General features: G+C 55.1%; 1 protein-coding gene across 1 annotated transcript in view; it reads right to left on the bottom strand.

The window, feature by feature from the left end:
- The window catches only part of Ttc28 (tetratricopeptide repeat domain 28), a 63,558-nt gene extending 42,436 nt beyond the window's left edge, over positions 1–21,122 (bottom strand). The window contains exons 1-6 of the mRNA XM_051161744.1: positions 19,784–21,122; positions 18,093–18,616; positions 14,354–14,463; positions 12,345–12,474; positions 10,325–10,543; positions 8,405–8,570 (exon numbers count right to left, since the gene is read on the bottom strand). Of these exons, the coding sequence (XP_051017701.1) occupies positions 8,405–8,570; positions 10,325–10,543; positions 12,345–12,474; positions 14,354–14,463; positions 18,093–18,616; positions 19,784–21,111 (2,477 nt within the window). The 5' untranslated portion in view covers positions 21,112–21,122. The remainder of the gene's footprint in view (positions 1–8,404; positions 8,571–10,324; positions 10,544–12,344; positions 12,475–14,353; positions 14,464–18,092; positions 18,617–19,783) is intronic.
- Positions 21,123–24,805: the final 3,683 nt, after the last annotated feature.

The raw sequence follows: 24,805 nt of genomic DNA on the forward strand, positions 1-24,805 counted from the left end.
ATTGTACCCTCCCCCCCACCCCATTGTGCCCTCCCCCCTGGCCCCATTGTGCCCTCCCCCCTGGCCCCATTGTGCCCTCTCCTCTGGCCCCATTGTGGTCTTCCCCTGCTGGCCCCATTGTGTCCTCCCCCTGGCCCCATTGTGTCTCCCCCCCTGCTGGCCCTGCCATAGCTGAAAGGCCATTCCATATTTATAGTCCATGTACCATGGATCTCGGCTAAGAGTTAAACACAGAGATGCCTGGCAGCCAGCAATGCTGTACAGTTGGCACAGGCACCAGCTGCGAGTTCCTGGCCCCGCAGAGCGCAGAGCATGGCCCTTTCAGCCCCTTGCCTCATGGCCTGGACAGGCTCAAGACGGCTCCCGGCCTCTGTGTCTCCTTCTCTTTGTTCATGCTGACTCTGCCATGTGCAACAAGAAACTCATAACTAATGTTTAGAAATTCTGCTTTTTAAAAGGCCACAAGAAATACAAAATAGTATTCTGCTCATGTGACAAATCAGCCCCCTTTCCCTCTGCCTACGTGGCCGCTCCAGTCAACAGCTCACAATGCCTACCAAGCCTTACTTTCTTTTTGGGTTTTCTAAAAGAACCCAGGTTTGAGAATCAGGAACCTAAGGGAGTTTCTGGTATGTTCTACCCGTTCCCACAACTGGGTTTCCTCGGGGCTCTGGTTCCTAGTGTGGCATCTGCTTTAAAAAGATCCTTAGATAGGACTGAACCTGAGCAGGCGGGCTCCTGGACTCGGTCACAAGCTGTTTCCACAGACACTGTGCAAGCAACCCCCCCTCCCAGGGGGCTCCGTTTCCATTTCTGCTTATGTTTTTTTGAGACAGGGCTTCATGTAGCCAAGACTGGCCTTGAACTCCTGATGTTCCCGCTCCAGCCTCCAAGTGCTGGGATTGCACGCATGTACCACTACACCTGGCCTTGGTGCTAAAAGAAAGGGCCTGAGATGGTGGAAGGGACACCCACGACAGCCTCTTCCTCCCTGTCGGGCACCAGGGAGGCACCCCTGCCTACACGGCCTTCAGGGACCACCTCACAGCTTGTCCCCTTAAGCCCTTCTGACTCTCACCCTGGCCCTGACCACTAGCTGGAGACCAAGTGTTCACTACATGAGCTGTGGGGGTGGGATGGCGCAGGCCAAACCACAGGGACAATAACAGGACGTCAGTTACAGAAACCCCCGAAGACCCACCATAACCTGGTGGGGCTCATGACCTGGCAAGGACACGGGAGCCCAGCCTTGGTGCCTGCTGAACAGGCGCCAACAATCATGTGACTTGGCCTGCTACCTTAATTACGGCAACAGTTCTGGCCTGTAACCTGCACGTGGGCAGTGACACCAGTCATGACACACTTCCCTCGTGTAGGCTTGCTTTATTTAGTAATTTCTTAATAATGTAACAAACAGCCCTTGACATACAGCTGCTAGGCTCTTGGGAAGAGCTTGTGCCACTGGTCCCTCCTGCCCTCGAGCCCATCCCTCGCTGTCTGCGCATCTTCGCTTCCTGGCTGTACTTTGTATACAGGTTCCATAAAGGATTGTGTGTGTGTGTGTGTGTGTGTGTGTGTGTGTGTGTGTGTGTGTGTGTGTCTGTCTGTCTGTCTGTCTGTCTGTCTGTCTACTAGAGGACACAGGTGACTTGGGGACACTTCATTTCACCCCTTTTGAAGGCCACCTGCTGTTCGGCTTCGGGACGACCTGGTTCCCGGTTCCTCCCTACTAACAGTGTCTCTGGCACTCTGACATCTCTGAGGATGTGCCCTGTGGCCTTAGTTCATGCAGTCACACATAGGAAATGCCCTCTAGGCTGCTCTCTGACCGTCACAGCCCAAGGATCCAGCAGCGAATGCTCGGTCTATCAGCCTTGTTAGTGCCCATCTCATGCTGCTGCCGAGCGCGGCAGCCAGGCCAGGCGGCTGCAGGAACCAGCCCAGCCAGTGCCTGACACAAAGTGCACTTGATTACAGAGGAACTTACACTACAGGAGCCCAGAGAAACACAAAGAGGGAGCCGTGACAGCAACCACTTACCAAGGCCTGTCATTCCCTCACAACGGAGGACTGCAGTCTGCACCTGCAATCTAGTCACCACCTGTAGGAGCCCTTGCACTGGCTACCATCCCAGCTACCCACCACTGTTCTCAGTCATGGTCCCCAGACGCCACAGCTCCGCGCCAGGTACCCAAGGAGCAACTTCGCCACAGCGAGCCTGGCTACACTTCAGCTTTGATGTCAGGAAGGCTTCTCCCCACAGGGAAGCTCGGCCCGGGGCTGCCACCCTGCCTCCTTTGACCTGGGTGAAAGTTCTTACCAAGAACTGAACCAAACCCATTCGCTTACTCTAAAACCCATGGCAGGAACCTCTTGTTCAACAACAAAGTACCATCAAGGACAGAAGGGGCAGCCACACAGTTTCCAAGAACGAGAGAGAGACAGACAGAGAGCTAAGAAGCCATGCCATCATGGGTAGCCCCAGACACAGCATTTTCTGGCGACCAAATTTCAAGTTCTTGCCACCTTTCTATGGGTCAGGCCCAGAGAAGAAAAGGACACCCAGCTCTCTTGGGTGTCCCTGTACTCTGGGGAGATGCACACCTGCCATTTGTAAACAAAGCAAAGCCAGTTCCATTATTAGGCACCGTGGAAGTGTGGGCGCTGGTATGAACCCACAGATCAGCTCACTGTGGTGGAAGTCAGGGGGATTTTTACTCTGAAGGTGGCTAGACCATCACAGGCATAGAAGGAAGGATGGGTGGAGAGGACAGCCACGCCCTCACCCACTGTCAGCCAGTGCCGCACGCACGCACTGAGGAAGCACTGGTGCTGAGGGGAGGGCACCCAAGCAGAGCTTCAGAAAACGGAAAACCCAGTGAGCCAGGGTCTGAAGGTGGAGACGGTGCTGCTCAGCTCAGCAGGACATCAAGGCGGGGAAGGGTCTACAATGTCCTAGGAGAGGGTGCCGTGCAGGGCAACCAGGCCCCTCTGCACACAGGCAGGAAGGCCCAGAGCCCGTCAGAACCCTGGCAGCAGGGATGTGATGGGATCCAGGGGTGGCCAGCCAAGACTGGGATACAGACAATGATGGAGTGACCCGCACTGCATGGGTCAAAATGCATTTAAGTGTGCTTTCACTGAAGGCTAATGCCAACCACACTACACACCAGCACACATGCCACGCACACACCATGTCCACACACCACCATGCATACATACCACACACATAGACACATTACATACATGCCATGTCCCCACCCACCCCCGTCCACACATGCCACCCATACATACTACACACACACACTACACAAACACACAAATTCACTACTCTGAGTACCACAGGCAGCAGCACTGCGGGGGACTGAGTACCACAGGCAGCAGCACTGTAGGGGACTGAGTATCACAGGCAGCAGCACTGCAGGGGACTGAGTACCACAGGCAGCAGCACTGTGGGGGACTGAGTACCACAGGCAGCAGCACTGTGGGGGACTGATTATCACAGGCAGCAGCACTGCAGGGGACTGAATATCACAGGCAGCAGCACTGCAGGGGACTGAGTATCACAGGCAGCAGCACTGTAGAGGACTGAGTACCACAGGCAGCAGCACTGCGGGGGACTGAGTACCACAGGCAGCAGTACTGTAGGGGACTGAGTACCACAGGCAGCAGCACTGCAGGGGACTGAGTACCACAGGCAGCAGACTGCAGGGGACTGAGTACCACAGGCAGCAGCACTGCAGGGGACTGAGTACCACAGGCAGCAGCACTGCGGGGAACTGATTATCACAGGCAGCAGCACTGCAGGGGACTGAGTATCACAGGCAGCACCACTGCAGGGGACTGAGTATCACAGGCAGCAGCACTGTAGGGTAACTCAGGTACTACTGTGCTCCGAGTCTTTAGACACAGTTAAACACACCCGTCTCCTCCTCCACTGCACCCCCACATAGCCTCATGCCCCATTGCACTTGGGGTTCTGGTTTCAGCTAAACAGTCTGGCTGTCTTAGTTGTGACCTGCACGGGTCAGGTGGCACTTGTCTCTGTGCCTGACCCACTTCATTGACAGAATGTGGTGTATGACAGGATTTTTTTTTTTCCGAGACAAGGTTTCTCTGTGTAGTCCTCACTGTCCTAGACTTGCTTTGTAGACCAGGCTGGCCTCGAACTCACAGAAATCCACCTGCTTCTGCTGGGATTACAGGTGTGCGCCCTCACACCCGCTAAGGATGTCTTTATTTTTAACAGGTGAATAATATTCCACTGCGCGTGCACACCACCTTTTCTTAGGCATCTCCCACCCCTGAGAACAGTGCTACGATGAACATGGGTGTGCACACGTTTCTTTCAGGTTGTGTTTCCAGTTCCTACAATTTAACACCTACAAGCGGATTGCTGCATTCCATATGTTAGTTACATATGTGTTTAGTCGTCTGAGGGACTAAACACAGTGTGTTTGCTGTGGCAGTTACACTACTTTTTACTCTCCAATAACCACCACAAACGGGCGCCAGCTTCCCATCCTGACACTCGTCAACTTGTCTGCTAGTTCCCAGGGCATGAGGCGGCGTCTCGCACACGTGATTTACATTGCTCTAGCAACGCAGGGCATCTTTTAATATGGTGGCTGTTGTGTACCTCGTAGAGAAATGTCACTCCCCCTTCTGCCCACTTTGCACTGGGCTGCAGTATTTTGGTTTATTTTGCATTTGCTGCCCTTTCCCGCTGCAGCTCTTTCCTTTGTTAAACTTGTGCTTCAAGGCCGATGTGGCCTCCTGAGACTTGTTTCCTTCCTCTGTCTTCCTGTAGTTTATGACTCAGTCAGGTCTCCAACCGTCAGGAGTGAGTGTGGCTAAGGTGCCGGCAAGGGCTCAATGTGGTCTGTACACTGGACGGTCCGTGCCTCTGCTGTTCGTCCCGCCTGGCAGGCTTGCGTATGTACGTCCGCCCGTCCCTGCGCCTTGTCAGACTGCATCCATCCTGGCAGATTTCGGAATCCGGGAGTGAGACCTCTGCTGATCTTCTCTTTAAGGGTTTCAGCTCTGTGGGGTGCTGTGAGAGCTCCCGGGATTTAATAAAACTGTATGTAAAACTGAGGCTGGGATCCTCAGGCTACATTGGACCTGTACACCATGTGGCTAGTGTGAAGATTTAAGCGGAATTAACTCTTTGTGAACAAGAACCCCGGGAAAGAAGCTATGCCTGCAGAGGCTGACTGATCAGAACTGCAATTCTGTGGAGAGGTTGGGCTGTTGCAGGTCCAGGACCAATTGCCTTACGGTGGGCTAGTTCTAGCCTCCAGAACAGCCAGTGGGTGTCCTCTTCTGTGTCCGAACTGACGTCCCCTGACTAATACATAGAAACCTTTGGAATCTATTAACTTGGTAGGCAGCTAGCTTCCATCGACCCCAAAGCTACGAACACCCTCAGCTAGCATCTCAGACCTATAGAAAAATGAGCCCCCCTCCTTGCTGTACCCGCCTCTCTGATGTGCCTACCAATGCATTTTAAACTTCCCTTGATTTAAGGCTTTCCTGTTCTGTAAAGCTATTAAAAAAAAAAAAAAAAAAAAAAAGACTTCATGACCCTGCTTCCATGTTGGAACTGGGGTAACCTACACCTGTGTTCCTAGGTTAGATGGCTCCTGAATAAACTATCTCTTTCCCTGTCATATGAGACTGCTTGTGTCAACATCTCTAATGCGTGAACATGCGACCTTTCCATGTGCACATGGCTTTTTTGACTCCTTCCAACATGTTTGCAGCACTCGCTTGGTTTGCAGATCTTTTCTTGGTTCCATCCAGGCCAGTTGCTCCGATGCGACTGGTGGGTCTCAGCCCACCTCTCCGACAGTTTGCCAAGAGTGCTCAGAAACTGACCTTGCGGCTGGCTGAATCTGTGCTATGTCCCTACTACCTGGGGACTTCGTGGCTCGTGCCCAGGGTCTGTCATCAGTACATCTTTAAGTTCCACTTCCTCCTTTCTCCCTGTCTGACTTCCCTGCTGAGGGCGGTCAGGACCTTGCTGGGTACAGTAGCAGGAGATGGCGTCCTCGTCTTGCTGACTAGCAGGGATGGCTTGAGCGTAAAGCTGGCTGAGGACTCGGCTCTCTCCCAGGAGGACGTGACAACGCCGAGGGGCCTCTCTGTTCTCTTTTTTATTTTATTTTATCACGAAGGGTGTCTCAGGCCTCGTTTCCACAGCAGCTGGGCTGAGGGTGTGTCTCTGGCCTCCTGTTAACCTGCACTGTATTAATTTTCAGGGTCTGAGCCATTCTTGTGTTCTAGAAATCAGTCCCATTTGCTCAGGGCTTGGCATCCTTTCCATGGGCGGTTGAGTTGGTTCGGGTGTTTTCTGTGACGTTTGTAGTCAGAGCGCAAACATCGGTTCATAGTTTCCTTGTAGCACCTGTGTTGTTTTGGTATCTGGATAACTCCAGTTGCTCGGATGCCTTCGAGAGGGGCACTGGTCAACATGGAAATCACCTGCCCTCGGCCTTGCACCTTCTGGAAGATACCGGTTCGGTCGCCTAACTGCTTACAGATCTGTCCAGATGTTTTATTTCTACTGCAATTCTATGGCAGCTTGTTCAAAATTGAGCTTTACAGCGAGAACCCACACAGTTTACTTGTGGCTTAGAAAGCAGGGAGGGGACAGGGAGAGGGAGGGGGAGGTGATGATCCTTCTGTCTTCAGACACCTGTTCTGAGACAGTACAAGGCCTAAGGTGAAGCCTGGGGGTGCAGTGGGGACACCACAGGCTCCAGCGCTGCGTACTTCAGACTAGGGATCCGCGGAGGTCGGCCTGCTCCGTCTCTGCCCTCTAGACAGGACATGGCCCCGACCATGTTGAAATCAGAACGGCTATGACTGTCTGCAGACAACTCCCCCATGAGGGAAGGGGTGTCATCTGGCCCTCCGCTGAGATTCCTGCCACCACCACTAACTGACCCCCAATTGTGTACGGTGTGAGATGCTGCCGTATGCAGGAGGCGGGCGGTTGACTAGAGTGGGGACACCAGGGATGCAGCGTTCATGGGCTGTCATCCATGGTGGGATGGAGCCCTTAGGTGACATAACAGACTCCCTGGCTCCCAGGTAGCCTGGCATGTTCTGTCATGTCCTGTCGCCATGAAGAGACATGTTACTATGACCTTAGGAAGTCACTGCAGCGCACCCAGATGGAGGTGTTTAGAGCTTGGTGGGATGGAGGAGCTGAGGGGCAGGGGAGGACAGAGAGGAGGCTGTGGCAGCTGGGACACGGGGGCGGGACCTCATCATCTACTCGGGCCGGCCACGGTGACGACTCCAGACTTGTGTTTTAGTCTTTGTGCGGCAGCATTACAGGAAGGTTTCTGGGTTTTCTTTCGGATGGCAGAGGCTTTTTGTTTGTGGTTATTTATTCCTAACTTAAAAAAAATAACATATGGCCACTGTAAAAAAACACACACACGATCATGCACAACAACCTAGAAATGATGAAAAGAGTAATAAACACAGCTAACACCCTAGTCCCACCATCCATGTACAGCACATCCCACCTTCGTGTGTGTGTGTGTGTGTGTGTGTGTGTGTGTGTGTGTGTGTGTGTGTCTTACATTCACTATAAATCTACAGCATACAACCCTGTGTCCTATTTCCCTTGGGTGTTCTGTCCTCCAGGTGGACAGCTTTACAAATCAGCGCTGATTTTACAGAGGAAAAACCGCATGCTACGGGACTTTTAACCATCTCCACAGGACTGTGCGGCAACAGTCTCACTGAGACTCTCCTGCAGGGCTCTTCAGCATCTCACAAACACACTGCTAACAGGATCGCTCCAGGCCTGGGGAGGCCCAGAGCCTCAGGCGGGGTCTAAGCTACTGCGGGCAGCCCAACAAAGTGACCACTAAGCGAGGAGCCGCAGTGTGCTGGGTGCTCTGAGGGCTCCACTGCTCAGTGACACAGGGACATCGGAGTTGCTGCCTGAGGACTTGGGTGCTTGCAAATGCCCCTGGTGGTTTCCTTTTGAAGGAAATATTTGGAAGAAACCAGTTTCCACATACAAGATAGTCTGACACTGTAATAAGCCGACACCAACAGCTCCTTCCTTTCACACCCGCCTCTCTCCACCAGCCTTGCTACCTGGGAGGCCAGCTCTTTCCACTGCAGACCCCCAACTTGCAGATCTGTATAGAATCTGTCAGTCAGCTACAGCACAAACTCAGTTTACTGCTTTTAGGCACATGCAGCCTCTGTTCCGGTTAGCGGTCATGTTACCGTCACTGCCACATGCTGCTCAGGGAACCCACATATCTGAGGGGGTTCTTCCGAGCTCAGGGGAGGGTAATGAAAGGGGAGAGGGGTATGCTTGCCAGACCCTTGACTGTCTACCGCAGTGACAGTGCTGGGTCCATCCTCCTACCTGGAGTAGTAAGGCTCCACCCCCAGGGCCTCCCTGACGCTGCTGATGTGCTGCTCCAGTGCAGAGCTGGTTGCTATGGGCAAGGTTGTGCTGCCGCCGGCTTGGAAATCACTGGAACTTTCCACCGAATTATCACCCAGGTAGTGTTCGTGAAACTTCAGGATTCCTGCAACAAGGTTGACATAGCAATGTCATGACTGGTTGGACAGCAGGCGAGGTCAGGCAAAGGCAGGAGATGGGAGCGTGGGTGCTGTGCGGGTTCCTTGCCAAGCATGCGGGGATCCCGAGGTTTCTGGCTTTCTGAACTGGGGCGGTGCCCACTCGCAGCCCACACTATCAAGACACGAGCAAGCTTCTGATGGCACGTGCAGCAGCCGCTCAGTGGGAACTGCTTCCTGTGCGCTTCTAGAACGATGCTCTGGGAGCCCTGTTTCCTGATCAGTTCCTTGAAGAGACGTTAAGTCCTGAACAAAACCAGAACAAGCCATGTGGAAACTGTCGCCAAAGACCTTCATGCCACGGAAGCAAATCATAAAAATAAAACCAAGTGGCCAATGGCCACTAATGGTTTAAGGGGGGAAAGAAAAGATGGCTCCGTGAAATGGAGGCAGCCCACAGTGGCTTCCTGGCATAAGCATAGGCCAGGCCCTCACATGGTAATGAGGTGTGCTGGTCTGGTTGGATCAGAGCCCTGGCAAAGGCTTTGGTCTCATTAACAGCAAAGAGGAAAAAAAAAAAAAAAAGGACAAAACCGGCATGTCATTATACACGGCTCATTGTCACATGGACCTGGCCATGTCACCTGTCAAACATGTCCCCAGCAATGTAGCCGCCACAGAGAGGCCCTTGACACTTGTCAACTGTCAACCCTGTCCACAGGGGTCAAGGCCCTCTTGGGGGCAGAGATGCAGGCATCATTCATTAGGTCACCAGGAAAACCCAACTAAAAACCCAGCATGAAGAGGCGAGGGCTGTAAGAGAGGACGCTGTTTGTGGGAAGCCCCGGTGAGCACGGCTGCTGGGAAGGGAGAGATGGCCGTGCGAATGCAGGTGCTCGGACGCCACAGTCCTGACACGGGTCACGTCAGTCACGTAGTCACCTTTACTGTGGGCACATGCAGAGAAGGGCCTGTCACTCCTGCTTGGCAACTGAACTTTTTACAGACATGCAAGAAGCCCAGTTATAAGACTCGATTCTCCAGTCAATAAGCTCTTATTGGACGTGGTACGCCCCTGTCGTGGTAAAGCCACCAGCATTTTACTATGCAAAAAATGTGGCCCCACGGCCAAGTAATAGTTTTGTTTTCAATGAAACTATTACATCCTGCATGTTTAGTGCTGATTTAATCAAAGAGGAATTTTACTTCTAAAACAGATTTCAACAGGACTAGTTAAAAAAAAAAAGTCAAATTGACTCTGTTAGACTCAGAAATTCAAGCCTACGACTTACTTATAATCCGTGAGAGTCATCGCCACTGTGGTATGCAACGTTAAAAGTGGTCACAATGGTCAAGTCACATGAAGAAAGAGCACATCAGTGTGTGGTGTTTGGCCGTAGCTGATGAACAGCAGCCAGTAAATAGACTGCCACACTAGCCCTTCTCTCAGCCTTCCACGACGGATGTGTCCGCGTCCAGTGGCAAGGGACCACACCCCTTGGGCTATCCACTGCAGCTAAGCTGTTCTTTCATCTGACCTGTGTGATGGCACCCCCTCAGGCCCCTCCTCTCAGGCCCCTCCCCTCAGGCCCCTCCCCTCAGGCCCCTCCCCTCAGGCCCCTCCCCTCAGGCCCCTCCTCTCAGGCCCCTCCCCTCAGGCTCCTCCCCCTCAGGCCCCTCCCCTCAGGCTCCTCCCCCTCAGGCCCCTCCCCTCAGGCCCCTCCCCCACCCCTCACTTCCTGTGCCTCAGTGGAGCCCTCACCTGCTCCGGGAGCCAGCAGCCAGCTGTAGAGGTAGCCTGCGGCCAGGGAGTAGTACAGCACCAGTCCCCGCTGTGCGTTCACCATCTCCAAGATCTGCTCGATGGTGATGGGTGAGTAGGGGTCGGAGTCCTGCTGTCCCGTCTGTCTTTCCACCAGCAGGTCAGCAAACGCCCTCGTCCTTCCTCTTTCTGCTACTGCCAGGGCTTCGTCATGGTGGCCTAGGAGACAGGGACAGGTGTGCTCGCTCAGGGAGGGCAGCTGAGTGTGCGCCTGATCTGGGGAAGGAGACTGCAGCCTCTGCACCAGCGTCGGCTCCTCCAGCATGGCGTTGCTGCCACCGGTACAGCTGGGAGTCCCCTCCATGCTGTGCTCCGTCATCCCACGGTTAAAGGGCTGGAGCCTCTGAGCTCCCTGTACATTTTAAGCTGCTTCTCCTGCAGGCTTTCCTGCAGCTGTTCTGTCTATATTCTAGCGGCAGCTCCTACAAGAGCCTGTGCACGCCTGTCACTGCTGCCAGGAAGCTGAAGCATCAGTGTGAAACATAGCAACATGGAGCCACAGGCCCCCCAGTGAGGAACCCACACAGAGGAGCGACTTCAGGATAAACACCAGCATGGGACTATTGCCAGAGCAGGGGCTGACGACCCCGAAGGGAGCTCAAGCCACTGCCCCAGTGGCTCTTCAAGGTGGCTTCACCGCACATGCACACTCACGCATGCACACACACGCACTTGCACAGACACACACACAAGCACTCACACATGTACATGTGCACTTGCAGAGACAGACACTCACACATGCACTTGCACAGACACACACACGAGCACTCACACATACACACATACATGTGTGAGCACACACTGTTGTTCAGGCAGCCTTAGGAAGAGCGGCTTGTTGCGGGTGCATGCAAACATCCCTTTCCTCTGTTAAGTTATTAACTGGAACAGCAGGGACAATTTCTGTGCACACTGGAAAATTAGCCCCAAAGCACTGGACGGATTTAGCAGTGTGATCATAATGGGCAATAAATTACGATCCCAGGCAAGAGCGCATTCTGTTTTCCAAGGGGAAACCCGAGCCCTAGACGCACAGGGAGGACAGGTGGCAGAAAAGCCTCAAGCACCCGACTCAAAGCCTTTTGCTAGTTTCCACAAACACTGTGATGTCCCTCTGTACTGCCACCTTGACCGGTTTGGGGCCCTCCTAGGGGACAGCTCTGATGGATCTGGAAGGGTTTTTCTCTTAACACACGAAGGGGAGCCACCTGGGTGCCAGCACTTGTGTTTTCTGCTTTATGACTGAGCTGTGACGCGGCCAGCGGCCTCCCCTCTCACTCTTGCCTTTTCTCCCGTGGTGGACCATACCCTAAGACGACCAACACAAATAAAGCGTCTGTCTGTAACTTGCTTTGTCAGGCGTCTTGTCATAGAGACTCACACAAATGTCTTTCTGGAAGTGGCAGGCGATGGACGAACCAGGAAGGGGACACTGCGCCCACTGAAGCCCAGGGCAGTGTGGATGGACTGTCCTGGCACCCTACAGTTCACAGGCTGGGGGTGGAGGTGGGGAGAGCCCTGCCTGTGTGACACAGCCCAGGACATAGGCCCACAGAGTGCAAGCAACAGGCAGCAAGAGTGCATGGCTAAGGAAACAGGCCAGAATCATCTCAGCCCTGGAAGCGAGGCGGAGGGGACACCACCTGGTGCCGGAGCCTGTGGCGGGACCTTGCTCTGCTTTCTCAGCACTTGAACTGCTCTCTTGCCAATTAAGCCAGCCATGTCCCTGGGCTCATCCACCTACGTGCAGGGCAGCTGGTGGAGATAGGCCGAGTGTGCTCGCTGGACTCACCAGGGCTGGCACCCGCACCTACTGCCATGCAGTCTTTGCTGAATAAGGGAGTGACAGTTTAATCACTGGGCGTGGCTTCATAGTCCGCACCAACAGCCAGTCATCTTTCCTTACTGAGCCACGTGGACCCGTGGGCTTGGTGCGCGCACACGGGACAGCAGCTGTTCTCACCTAGGCTGACGAGCACCCGCTGCAAGGCCTGGTAGGATGATGTCTGCAGGTCGAAGAGAGAGAGCTTGTAGTCCGTGCTCAGCTGTGCCTCATGCCGGATCGTCTCAAATAAGGCCGACGCCCTGTAAAGCTGCAAGGGACAGGCTGTCACCCACCATCCACAGCAACGCCCAGTGGTTCACAGACTCGAGACAGGTTTTGGTTCACACCTGGGGTACAACCTGAAAGCACCTTTTAAAGGAGTTTAAAGGGTGACTGCCAGGCAGGTCCTTGCTGTGGCTCAGCCACAGTGACGACAGTCCACATGACTATCTCCGACAGATGAGGGAATATGGAAGTCAGGCTTAGGGACTTGTGGTCTGAGGGACGCCTTAAAAATCAGTCACCAACACAGACAGGAGCTGGTTTTGATTAAAACAATGATCAGTCACCATTCTTGTCACCAGACAAGAACAACTGTCCCCCTCAGGTCTTGGGTACGCTGAGGGGGTACCACCAGGCTGGGGAATGGGACCGTGGGTGGCCCAGTGTCACAGAGCTGATTCACTCACACGGGCACCTTGAGGACCAGACAGCTGACATGTCCCTTGGAGACCCTGTCCCTGCTGTTCCACATTTATATGAGCTGGAAGCACAGAGCCAGCAGCACCCTAGCTAGAGCAGGAGAAGATGCTCCCGACCCTGCCACCCACTGCTGTCAGACTCTGCCAGGACAGTCTGTTGATACAGCTGTCACCATCTTACTGGAGGAGTTTGAGGAATAATTTAGGGAGTCTTTTCAAAACTGTACATTGCTGAGTTAATATCAACTTTGATTCTTATTCATAGGAAATCACAGCATTAATCCTTTAAGTTGACTTTAATACTTTAAAAAAGGATTTTTAATTTTTATTGGTGTGTGTGTGGGCACCCACTTGCACACAGGCCTGCAGGTAACCATGGAGGGCAGAAGAGGATGTTAGGCGCCCTGGAGCTGGAGTTACAGGTGCTTGTGAGCTGCTGGATGTGGGTGCTGGGAACTGAACTCAAATCCTCTGCAAGGGCAGCAAGTGCTCTTACCTGTGTGGGGTGGGGTGGGGCAGGGGAGCACGTTTTCAGTCCTATTAAGCACACAGCTTAGCACCCCTAAGGGCATGTCCCAGCATGCTGCAGCATGTCCCAGCAGGCTATAGCACGTCCCAGCATGCTGCAGCACAGACCCAGTGCCAGCATGTGCCCAGGCTGCTCCTCTGGACAGAGGCCTCACTCTGCTCATAGAGGGATCCCCTCTGCCTGGGACACTGTTCCCAGCAATCACTCAAATGGCCATGGGGTGAGTTTGAAGCATGCATCTCTGCTGCATGAAGAGCCAGTGCAACAACACAGTGGTCTTCATCCACTTCCACACTGTGGCAACGGGGACGTGCTGTGCGAAGGGAGAGAGGTTGCACCCTGTGCCCTGACCAGAGGCCTGCAGGACGGGGAGCCCAGCAGCCACACTGGGTCCTTCTCTGTCCTCTCTACTGTGGTTTTGTATTACAAGAGTGCACAACTGTGGAGGGACGCCTTGAGTGGATGTAGCAGTTGTCAATAAAGTGCTGTTTAGCCAATCAGTTGGGCAGAAGGACAGGAAGTGGAAGGTGGGGCTTCCAGGAGAGGAGGAGGAGCCAAGGTTGACAGTTGGGAGGACCAGATTGGCGAGTGCTTGGGATACAGTAGGTTATGAGGACAGAGGATTAGAGTAGTTTATTTTAGTTTACCAATCGATTGGTAGCAGTTTAGACTCTGCCCAGCATAGTGCTTGCAGCTTTAAATTACACTTCAGTCCCTTTGGTGTCCTAGGCCAGACAGATACACTAACTACAACACACAACACAAGAATCTGAGAAATTACTGAGAACTCTGCCCCATAGGTGGGTGGGCGTCACAGCAGCTCTTGGGCTATCAGGCTGGGAGTCTGGTGTGTTACCCTAGGAGACGAGGCCGGCACCTCTGAGAGTGCCACGCTCCTGGGCGAGGGCCGTGCTTACCTGGTGCTGAGCTTCCTCTAGGTTTCCACTCGCCCAAAGCGAGAGACCAAGACCATGGCGGATTTTTGCCTCGTCTTCTCTTCGACCCAGTTGTTCAGCTAACCTTAAACCTGAAAGCAGACAGGGAAACGTAAGGAGAGGGGACCGGCTGGTGGCTTTGCTTCAGGCACATGTACGGACAGTTACCAATACAGCTGTAGGGTATGCATAGCTAGGGCCAGCCTAGCCCTGGGGAGAGGAGGCCAGGTGACAGCTGTTGGCAGGGCAGGCCGAAACAGGAAACCAGAGAATCTCAACCTGGCTGCCCTCGCAGATGCAAAACGCTTAGCTATGCTCATGAAAACGCCTGGCTGATCCATGCATGTTCCTGGAGTCTCTGTCTGGGAAAAGCTTTTCCTGACAGCCAGGTACAAAGGCTAGGACCACTTGCCTTTCTACCTAACCCCCACAGCATCCAGTCAGCATGAGCCAGAAACTCATGAGGGTCTCTTGAAAGCAGAATGGTGTGCACCTGGACCGTGCTCCTGTGACTGGAGCAGCTGACATGCTCTGTGTCCCCTCTGCTCTTTCTTTAAGCTGGAGTCTGTGATGTGCCTCAGCGGGGTTGCAAAGCAAGTGCTACTGTGAGCCTGGAGGCTTAAATGACTGTCCTCGTTTTTTTAATGGTCTTCGCATAGGCACCTGCAGTGCAGGTCACTTGCTCAGGGCAAGCTTCTGAGTTTCAGGGCTTTGTGGGGACTAAGTCTGACCACCACGTCTCCTCATATAGGTCACTCTGCCTGTACTCCAGTGTTCTCTGCCCAGAGTGAGAGCCTCTGCAGGAGCCACAGCTCAGCTGTGGCCAGGGTTTAGCTCTCATCTAAGTCAGGGCAGGAAGCCAGCACCAGGCACTCTGAGCCCATGTGACTCCTGAGTCAGCAGAGCAGCTGCTATGAATAGGGACCCTCTGGGTCCTGCCTCTTAATTCAGGATGCATTTCAAAACACGTGACTCAGGGGGCTCAGAAACAGCACTGAGTTCAATCATGCCCACTTTTTTTGGGCAATAGAAGAATTGCAAGTAATTCCCATGGAGGACAATAGTTCTTGGGAGGACCAGGATGGCTCTGTGGTTCTAACCTTGGAAGGGCCTGCAGCCACACTGACCCTTCAGTGCAGATGCCTGGTAAGTCTCAGAAGTATGGTTCTTTGGGCAACTCCCCCTTGGAAGACAAACTCTGTGAGAGAAAGCCTTTGCCTGGTTCCTACTGTGTCCCCAGCAAGGAGGGTATCCACAGGCCACTGGGCAGGGTCACTTGAGCTGCCTCCCAGGAGCCGCCCACTCCATCCTTAGGGCCGGCTCTCCTGCACTGTGGCAAAGTCCCTGGGTTGAGTGTACTTCCTTTGCTAGTTTCCAGAGTGAGAAAGAGCTGGACGAAAGTTAGCCAGTGTCACACCACATCATCTGGGATCTGTTCAGACTCAGACCCACACAGGGCCCTGCTGCACAAGGTCCCACTGCTCAGGGCCCCACTGCTCAGGGCCCCACTGCACATGGCTCCACTGCTCAGGGCCCCACTGCACAGGGCCCCACTGCTCAGGGCCCCACTGCTCAGGGCCCCACTGCACAGGGCCCCACTGCACAGGGCCCCACTGCACAGGGCCCCACTGCTCAGGGCCCCACTGCTCAGGGCCCCACTGCACAGGGCCCCACTGCACAGGGCCCCACTGCACATGGCCCCACTGCTCAGGGCCCCACTGCTCAGGGCCCCACTGCTCAGGGCCCCACTGCACAGGGCCCCACTGCACAGGGCCCCACTGCACAGGGCCCCACTGCTCAGGGCCCCACTGCTCAGGGCCCCACTGCACAGGGCCCCACTGCACATGGCCCCACTGCTCAGGGCCCCACTGCTCAGGGCCCCACTGCTCAGGGCCCCACTGCTCAGGGCCCCACTGCTCAGGGCCCCACTGCACAGGGCCCCACTGCACATGGCCCCACTGCTCAGGGCCCCACTGCACATGGCCCCACTGCTCAGGGCCCCACTGCTCAGGGCAGGCAGGGGACAGAAGCTGGGCTGACTTCCAGCTGAACTGCCCCTCTGCTGCGAGAGTCTGCAGGATGCCCTGCTCCGCACGCGGCAGGCACCCTAGCCTGCTCAGCATTCAGCAGAGGCTCCCATTAGGCCGCAGGCTCTTTCCACCAAACACACATCATGCGGAGTCCACAAATAAGAGTTTTTAGGTCTCTATAAGATTAACCACAAGAGACAACAAAAAAGAACTGTGGAGTTTTCCACAAATGCAAAATTATGTGACAGTGTCCCAGCACCGCCAGCTGCTGCACAGAAGCGGTATTTCAAAAGGGAGTCAACAATAGCACGCCTGTTGCAAGTGCCGGGCGCTGGGTCTCACACGTCCAACTGAAAGCCACCCCCGGGCGCTGGGTCTCACACGTCCAACTGAAAGCCACCCCCGGGCGCTGGGTCTCACACGTCCAACTGAAAGCCACCCCCGGGCGCTGGGTCTCACACATCAAATTGAAGCCACCCCCGGGTGCTGGGTCTCTCAATCCAACTGAGAGCCACCCTAGGCACTGGACTGTTAGGAGAATTCAGCAGCGCCAGGGGCCCGTTTCTCACAGGTACCGAGCCCCATCTGCACAGTGGAGCCACAGTGGGGTGGGACAGTGGCTTCGTCATCAGGTCTTCCCCACTAGGTGTGTGCTGCTGTGCAGTGCCACTGCCAGCCTCCAGCTGTTCTCAGCCTCTTGCTGCCCACTCTAGGGACACCCCCTGGTGCTTGAGACCAACAGGGTACAGCTGCCCCAACCCTGCACTGTCTGTGAGGTCAGCAGCAACTGTAGTCGGGGGCTGAGCCTGCTCTGCAACGAAATGATCTAACAGTCAGGGTCTAACCGCCACACTCCTTCAGGCTGTGGTCACACAGCTGCAGAAGTGGAGATAAAGGAGCAATGTTCGGACTGGGGGTTCAGCTCAGTGGTAGGAATAGTATGTGACACGTGCTAACACGTGACCCCCACCACTGTCAAATAAAAAGGCAGTAAACCAGGCACCTCTGAGCTTTGCTGTGAGAACTAAGATCTGGCCAAAGGGACTGCAGGCGGAAGCCCCCACAAAGGTGTCACTGCCTGAAAGCTGGAGCTAAGCCATTCACTAGCAAGTACACTCCCTCCCCCTCCCCCTCCCCCCAGTGACCCTGTGCACCTCTGAGCGTAACCCCTTTGCTGTGAGATCCCCGCTCATGAAGGAAGGACATGTGTGAGGCCCCATCGCCTCAGGTAACTGACTGAAGTGCCCGATATCCAGGCCTGCTGCCTGACGTCAGTTTGTGCAAACAGCAGGAAGAACCTGGCCAGACCCCAGGTAGACACGATGGGCTGGTAGCTGCCCCGCCTGAGCTGAGAACTGTAGGCAGTGATGCTTAGGTGCCTTCTGGAAGGTCACTATGGCTTGGGGAAGTTGGACTTGTTTCTGCGGCAGACTCATGATTTATACCCCCACATCTTAAGGATTCGATCGGTGAGGGTGTGTCATGTGTCCAGTCGCTGCCCTGCAAGCAAGCGGTTATCAGCTGTTCGGGCAGCAGGCTAGGGGCAGGTACCAAATCTGAGACAGGGAGGGAGGCAGTTGGGGTCCAGAGAGCTGGCGCAGGAAAGGGGAACACCTGGCGGGCACGGCGTGGCCTGAGAGACCCTCGCTCTAGCAGTGGCTGTGTCTCCCCTCGTAGGGCCTTCCGCCTACCTTCCTGTAGGTACATGACTGCCTGGGAGTAGTTCTGCAGGGCATGGTGAGTCCTGCCCAGGCTGCTGTAGGACGCTGTCTTGGCCACCAGGTCATTCATCTGCGCCGCGATGCTGAGGTGCTGCTCTTGATAGACCACGGCCCTCTCGAAGGTGCCTAGGGACTCGTAGGTGAGGCCCAGGTTCCCGTAGGCCCGGCCCTGGCACGTGGGGTTGTCTGTCTCCTCGGCAATCTGCAGATCCAGCTGGTGGTACTGCAGGGCCGTGTCATACTCCCCCATCTGCTGGTAGACGCCACCCAGGCCACAGGCGGCGTCGCTCTCCAAGGCTCGGTCCTTCATGTCCCTGGCGATGTTCAGCTGGCGCTCAAGGCAGGAAATGGCCTGTTCATAGTTGCCCAGTTGGCTGTGGAGACTTCCCAGCTCTCCGTAGGCCTGAGCTTTATTGGAGGCCTCCCCGAGCTCGTGAGCCACCACAAGCCTCTTCTCGAAGCACACAAGGGCCTGCTGCAGGCTCCCTGTTGCCCTGCAGGGAGGCAGACAGAGAAGCAAGGAGATCATTCCATGCAGGTGCAGACATGCTAAAGCCCCTGAGGAAATGAAGAGCATTCGTCACTGTCACTTACTGTGGGAGCTCTTAACTCCTTCCCTGGCTAAAATCTATCATGTGCCCTTAGAGTGAGATGCGGAGGAATTTCATAATCTGGAAAGCGATTCAAAAGTCATCCCTTAGTGACCTTCCCCGAGAGCCTGCAAGTCAGCGGGATGCACACCCCCCCCCCCCAGGGAAACATAAAATATATTAATAGGCACAGTGATAGCAAGGTCCGGGCCTGGGCCTCCCAGCTTCCACCACTGCTCAGACGGCGCTTTTGAAATCACTTTCCAAGAGCTGTAAATCGCTCGCCCTGAGTTTTCTGGAGCAGTCTGCGGGTGACGATTTAGTCTGACCTATTCTTGCACTCCAGGAGCCCTGATCCCCTGCTCCTCAGGGAGCCCCTGTCTGTCCACACAGGCACTTTCTTCGGTTTCCCCCTCAGAGGGGAGCACCCCTCGGCTGACAGAGCCCCTTTTGTATGCTGCTCAGAGGCAACGTGACCAGAGCAGAAGGAACATGGGGTTTGGTGGCAGATGGAGCCAGTTGTCTGGGCATGTGGATGTCACTGCGTGAGCCTCGGTGTCCCCCGTCCCACAGCAGATGGCCATGTGTTTCGTACAGCACTGTGGTGCTGTTTGGCCGGCTATGCGGGTGCCCAGAGTGAGCAAGGCTTGGTGCTCAGGACCAGCTTCCTGTCCCTCTGTCACCAGATGGGGCTGAGCAACCGGTGGCTACCAACTGCTGTACTAATAAACCCAATCCTAAGATGTGGGGGGGCGCTCACAGGGCAGCTTCCCGTCCCTGTGCACGCCTTCGTCTTGATCACGTGACTACACGTGACGTCTGAGGCCTGGCCTGACTCTCACCTGGCCCTCTGAGGCTGTGTAACCTCAGGTACTGACCCACCCTCTGTGGGTTTGGGGTCCCATACCCGGCAGCCACATTGTTACCCACTTGATTCAATGAGTTGTTGAAGAGTCATATAAGAGGTGCGGGGACGGTGCTCTGTTGCTTGCAGCTGCCCTTGCCACTGCGGCTCGTCCCCACAGGCTTGCCTAGCCCCGCCCCCCCCCCCCCGCTCTCCGCCCATGTTACCTGTGCCCATTTCCCAGACCCCGGTAGGCCTTGGCTTGGTCTTGCATGCGGCCCAGGCTCTGGGCGACAGACAGGTATTGCTCATAGTGCTTGATGGCTTCCTCGTGGTCCCCCAGGGCCTCGTAGCAGTCCCCCAGGTTGCCGTAGGCCCGCCCCCTGTCCAGCACGGCCTCGTTGCCGCTGAGCTGCTGCAGCATGGCCAGCTGCTGCTCGAAGTAGCCGATGGCCTCCTCCACCACACTCATGTTCATCTTCGTGATGCCCATGTTGCCGTACGCCTGGGCCTCCAGGCTCGGTTCCTTCAGCTTGCGGCCCAGCTCCAGCTGCTCCTGGTAGCACTTGAAGGCCATGGTGTATTTCCCGAGGGCCATGTAGACAGCCGCCAAGTGCCCGTGAGCCCGGCACTCACCCGGCAAGTCGCTCAGCTCCTGATAGACCTCCAGTTCCTGTGTGTGGTAACCCAAGGCTTTGTCGTGCTTCTGGAGCATTCGGTATGCGGTGCCCAGGGCCGCGTAGGCGCCGGCCGCCAGCCGCCTGTCTTTCACGTGGTGAGCCAAGCCCAGCTGCTGCTCGTAGAACTTTATTGCGCCGTTTACGTCCTTTTTACAGACGAATATATCACCCAGGTTCCCCAGGGCTCGAAACTTAGCCTGGGAATTGTCCAGGGACTGGGCGAGGGACAGAAGGTACTTCTGGCACTCCTCGGCCTTGGCGAAGTTCAGCAGGGCCTTGAAGGCCAGGCCCAGGTTGCAGTAGGCTTTTGCTTGGCTCAGCTTGTCGTGAAGGTCTTTGGCCAGGGCGAGGTCCTGTTCATAGTACCTGACAGCCTCCTGGTAGTTTCCGAGGCAGTAGTGGGCGTAGCCGAGGTTGTGGCAGACCTTCCCTTCTCCCTCCATGTCCTGGAGGTCAGGGGCGAGGCGGAGGTACCCCTCGTAGTAGGGCGCAGCCTGGACGTACTCCCCTCGTGAGCAGTGGAAGTTCCCCAGGTTGCTGAGTGCCCGGGCCTCGCTCTGGATGTCTCGCAGCTCCCGGGCGATGTTCAGGTGGTTCTGGTAATGCTGCAGCGCCCGGTCATGAGCTCCCAGGGCCTGGTAGGCGACGGCCAGGTTCCCGTGCGTTGAGGCCTGAGAGGCTCGGTCGTTTACCTCCATGGAGATCTGCAGCTCTTGGCGGTGGTACTTGACAGCCTGCTCGTGCATGCCCAGGGCGTTGTAGGCGTTGCCCATGTTCCCGTAGGCACGGCCTTGGGCTGCGTAGTCACTCAGCTCCTGCGCGATGCACAGGTGGGTCTTGTGGAGCTTCAGGGCCGCGTCGTAATCCCCCTTCATCTGGTGGATGATCCCTGTGAAGAAGGGGAAGGGGACAGAAGGTTAGAGAAAGTGCGACTCTCAGCTCCACCTCAGGTGACTGCAATCCTGAGTCAGAGGCTTTAGCCTGACAGGAGGCAGGGTCACACACTCCTTCCTCAGTGCAGCAGAGGGGGTACTTCCCGGATTTCCAACCACCAGGAAATCCTGGCAGATCTGATGATAAAAATGAGAATATTTTACAGATAAACACACAAAATTAAAGGGCAAACACAACACACTAGAAAACATGTGAAATACATATGAAAAATTGTAACAGCTGCTGTGAAAAATTGTTATAAAATTCAGTTTGGCTTAAAAAGAGAAAAATATCAAGATCCCAGTTTTCTCAAATAAGCAAAGAGTAATAAATGTCAGCAGATGGCCCAACCAAAGAGACACAGAGAGGAACGCGGGCGGCACTAATTTCCTTTAATAATCAAAGAAATGCAAAGCAAACCAACCCCGAAGAACCATTTTATCCACACTAAATTAACAAATAAAAACTTTAAGCACCCCCATGTACTGCTGAGGTTGCCCCCAAACTGGTGAAGACACCAAGTGTTGGGCATAAATGGGAGCAACAACCACGGTGAAAGCATCGTGACGTGCAAGCAGTGGGGCTTTGTTCTGCCCCGCAGTGCTGTGCTGGACAGACAAACTGGCAGGGTGTGCAAGGGAGCAGTGAGCAAGCTAATCCCACGAGACGGGTGATATTTCTGGGGTGATGTTCAGTCATGGAGCTGGGAAAGAGCCCTCTGACCCGGGCAGGGTTGGAGAACTGAACTTCCCCTGAAATGCCCCTTCAGCGTGGCAGGCCCCTTAATGGTGGGAACAGGGGACAATGCAGCTAAGTATCCACTTCTAGCCAGCCCTCCTAACCTACCTCTTCTGGCTTCATGGTCTCAGGCATCCTTGGACAAAATGAATCATATGCTACCTTTGTCCTCCCTAAAGTGGGTCAAAGGATCCGCCCAGCCAAGAGTCACTGAGTGTGAGTGCTGCCTGGCCCTGTTCCAGCCGTTTCTCCTGATGACGCCTGTGCAGCCAGTGGCCCCCAACAGCCGCTGGGCCCTGCTGCAGCTGTTTTTAGATGCCTAGTGATCACTTGCTGGTTGGGAGGTAAGAGGAAGAAAGAATGAAAGGTCTTCAGAGAAGGCTGCCTGCCGAGGGCAGCAAGCCCCCCTTAGCTCTCTCTACCCGCCAAAACCAAGGCCTCTCTGCTACCTCTGCCCTCCTGCAGGGCCAGCTGGACCCCATTCTCCAGAAAGCCAGGCGTCAGGAAAGTGTCCTGCTGCAGAAACGCACGCAGCTTTAGGCAAAGTCAAAGGTCTGTTTACAGGGGTATCTCCACCCGACTCCGTTGAGTGTCCTGGAGACACACACACAGACAGACAGACAGACAGATATGTAATGTATCTGAGCCTTGCTTTCTTGTTTTAAAATCGAAAGTCTTTGCCCTCCCCCGTTTAAAGAAATAATAAAGTCAGATTATAAATCACCCCAGAGTTGTAGCACGACAGCGGGCCATAGGAGCACATGCGTGCCATGCCAGCACTTGAGAGGCATAGGCAGGAGTGCTGTGAGTTCAAGGCCAGCCTGGACAACGTAAGACTGTCTCGGAACACAGTGAGCAGCACTTGTGTGTCACGCTTTGGGAGTAACACCTAAGGCGCTGTGGCCAGGCAACAAGGCGGTGGCAGCGGGAAGGTATCTCTCTTTCTCTGGCCTAAAGGTCTGGGCAGTGAGCAAGGAGCAGTTGGGATGATGTTGGCTGCCCAGGGTGGCAATGATTTGTGAAAGAAGCCGCCCGCTGGTTATGGCAAAGCGATCTGGTCTCCAGCCAGCTGCTGCTGTGTCCTTATCCTCCACCGGCCCACAGAGAACCAAAGGAGGGCTTTCCAAATTACAGCTTCCACATGGACAAGGGCAGGGAGGCTGGCCTCGCTGAGCTGGCCTCTCCCTCCACTGTGCCTGCCTTGGCAGATTCCGGCTGCTGCCAGCCTGGGGCGTCCTGTAGGGACAGAGTGCTCTCTTGGCAGCTGTTCTCTTTGTTGAAGCCACATAAAAGCGAGCTTCGGGGGGGGGGGGATGACTGTGCTCATGCTGAGGGCGCGGCTCCTCCTGCCCTTTCAGGATGCCACTCAGAGGAGGACTGTCAACAGGGGTGTCCTCGGTGACAATGAGCTGCAGGGAGGACATTCAGGGCAGATCACTGAGGCACAGGAGCCTCACAAAGCTGAGTGCTCACCAGGAGGGGCGGGGAGAGGACACGTGGTTATGAATGGGCACGTGGCCGCAGGGGGCCTCCACCGTGGGTTACCTCTGTGGGGACTACTAATGTCTGCTTCAAAGGCTGTGGTAAGGGCCGCCATGGAGTGCTCAGCGCGTTCCATGGAGGCCAAGGTGGTGGGGTGAGGACAGACCCGGCAGAAAATAGTTCACTAAAGTGATACCTATTACAGCTGAGCAGGGAATTCTGGCGGCTTCTCTGGAAGCAGATTCTCACACACACAGTGGACAGCATCCTGCTGATGGGTTGCTGTGAGTGCCCTGCTGCGATTTTAGAGCCAACATGTGCTTTCCTCTGCCTTCAAGCAGAGAGGCCAGCCGTGCTCGCGGGAAACACGGGGTCTGGGAAAGAGCAAGGACACGTCCCCACTCCAGGCTCACTTTGTGAATGTGGAGAGACACTTTGTGCGGTGTCGGGGAGGGGAGGGCAGTTGCCAGCAGCCTCCTTGGTGGTACCAGCCCATCTGCTCCCAGAGAAAGTGTGATGCGGTACAGCAGCCAGGCTGAGCGAGGCTCTCGGTGGGACGCATGTGGAACTGTCCACAGGGGAAGAAGCTGGCCCAGCTGTTTCACGTGTCCTAGGAGCTGGGGGGACACAGTGTTTACGCAAATACAGGGGACAAGATGAGGAAAATCAGGCCATCAGCATGCTGGTCCTTACCCTCCCCTAACAGCTAAATAAGGCCAGGCAGCCCTGTGTGATCTGTGGCGCCCCCTCGGCATCAGGGGACCCTCCGTGTAACCGAGGCCCGATGGTGCCCCCTCGGCATCAGGGGACCCTCCATGTAACTGAGGCCCAATGCAGGTCTAAGCATGTCTCTGTCTTGGGACCGTCAGTAGAGGGAGTGATCGGCTGGTCACTGGACCTCCGGTCACAAGGTCTCGTCCCTACCCGAGGTGCAAGGCCATTGCGTGCAGACTGCACAATGGGAAGCCGTACTGTCTCCTACGTTAGCTCAGTCGTGACCTTCACACTCACAAGCTGGGTCCCCCTTGTCTGGGGTGGGAGGGGACATGGTGCTGCACTTGCTCTCTCTGGTCCTTCTACACACCAGCTGTGGTCCAGGGCCCTCCCCACCAGCCGGAGACTCCTGGATCTCCTTTCAAGTTTTCACACATATTGTTCTACGTGGTTTTGGAAGTATCTCAAAGCTTGGGTGGGAATGTGGGGACAGGCCTAGTCAGTACAGAGACGGGTTAAACCAAAGGCGTGAGCGCAGAGTGCCAGGACCAGCCGCGCCCTTGTAGGTAAGCCTCCATTAGTATATTTTCAAACAGGGAAGGGCCTCAAAGTCACTCATCACATTACTCTATCAGCTGCAAGTGTCTTGCTGAGAGGCAGGCTTTTCCGGGGCCCGCCTCTGCCTTATTCGTTAAGACAACC

The sequence above is a fragment of the Acomys russatus genome, chromosome 19 (assembly GCF_903995435.1).
Source record: "Acomys russatus chromosome 19, mAcoRus1.1, whole genome shotgun sequence".
Taxonomy (NCBI): domain Eukaryota; kingdom Metazoa; phylum Chordata; class Mammalia; order Rodentia; family Muridae; genus Acomys; species Acomys russatus.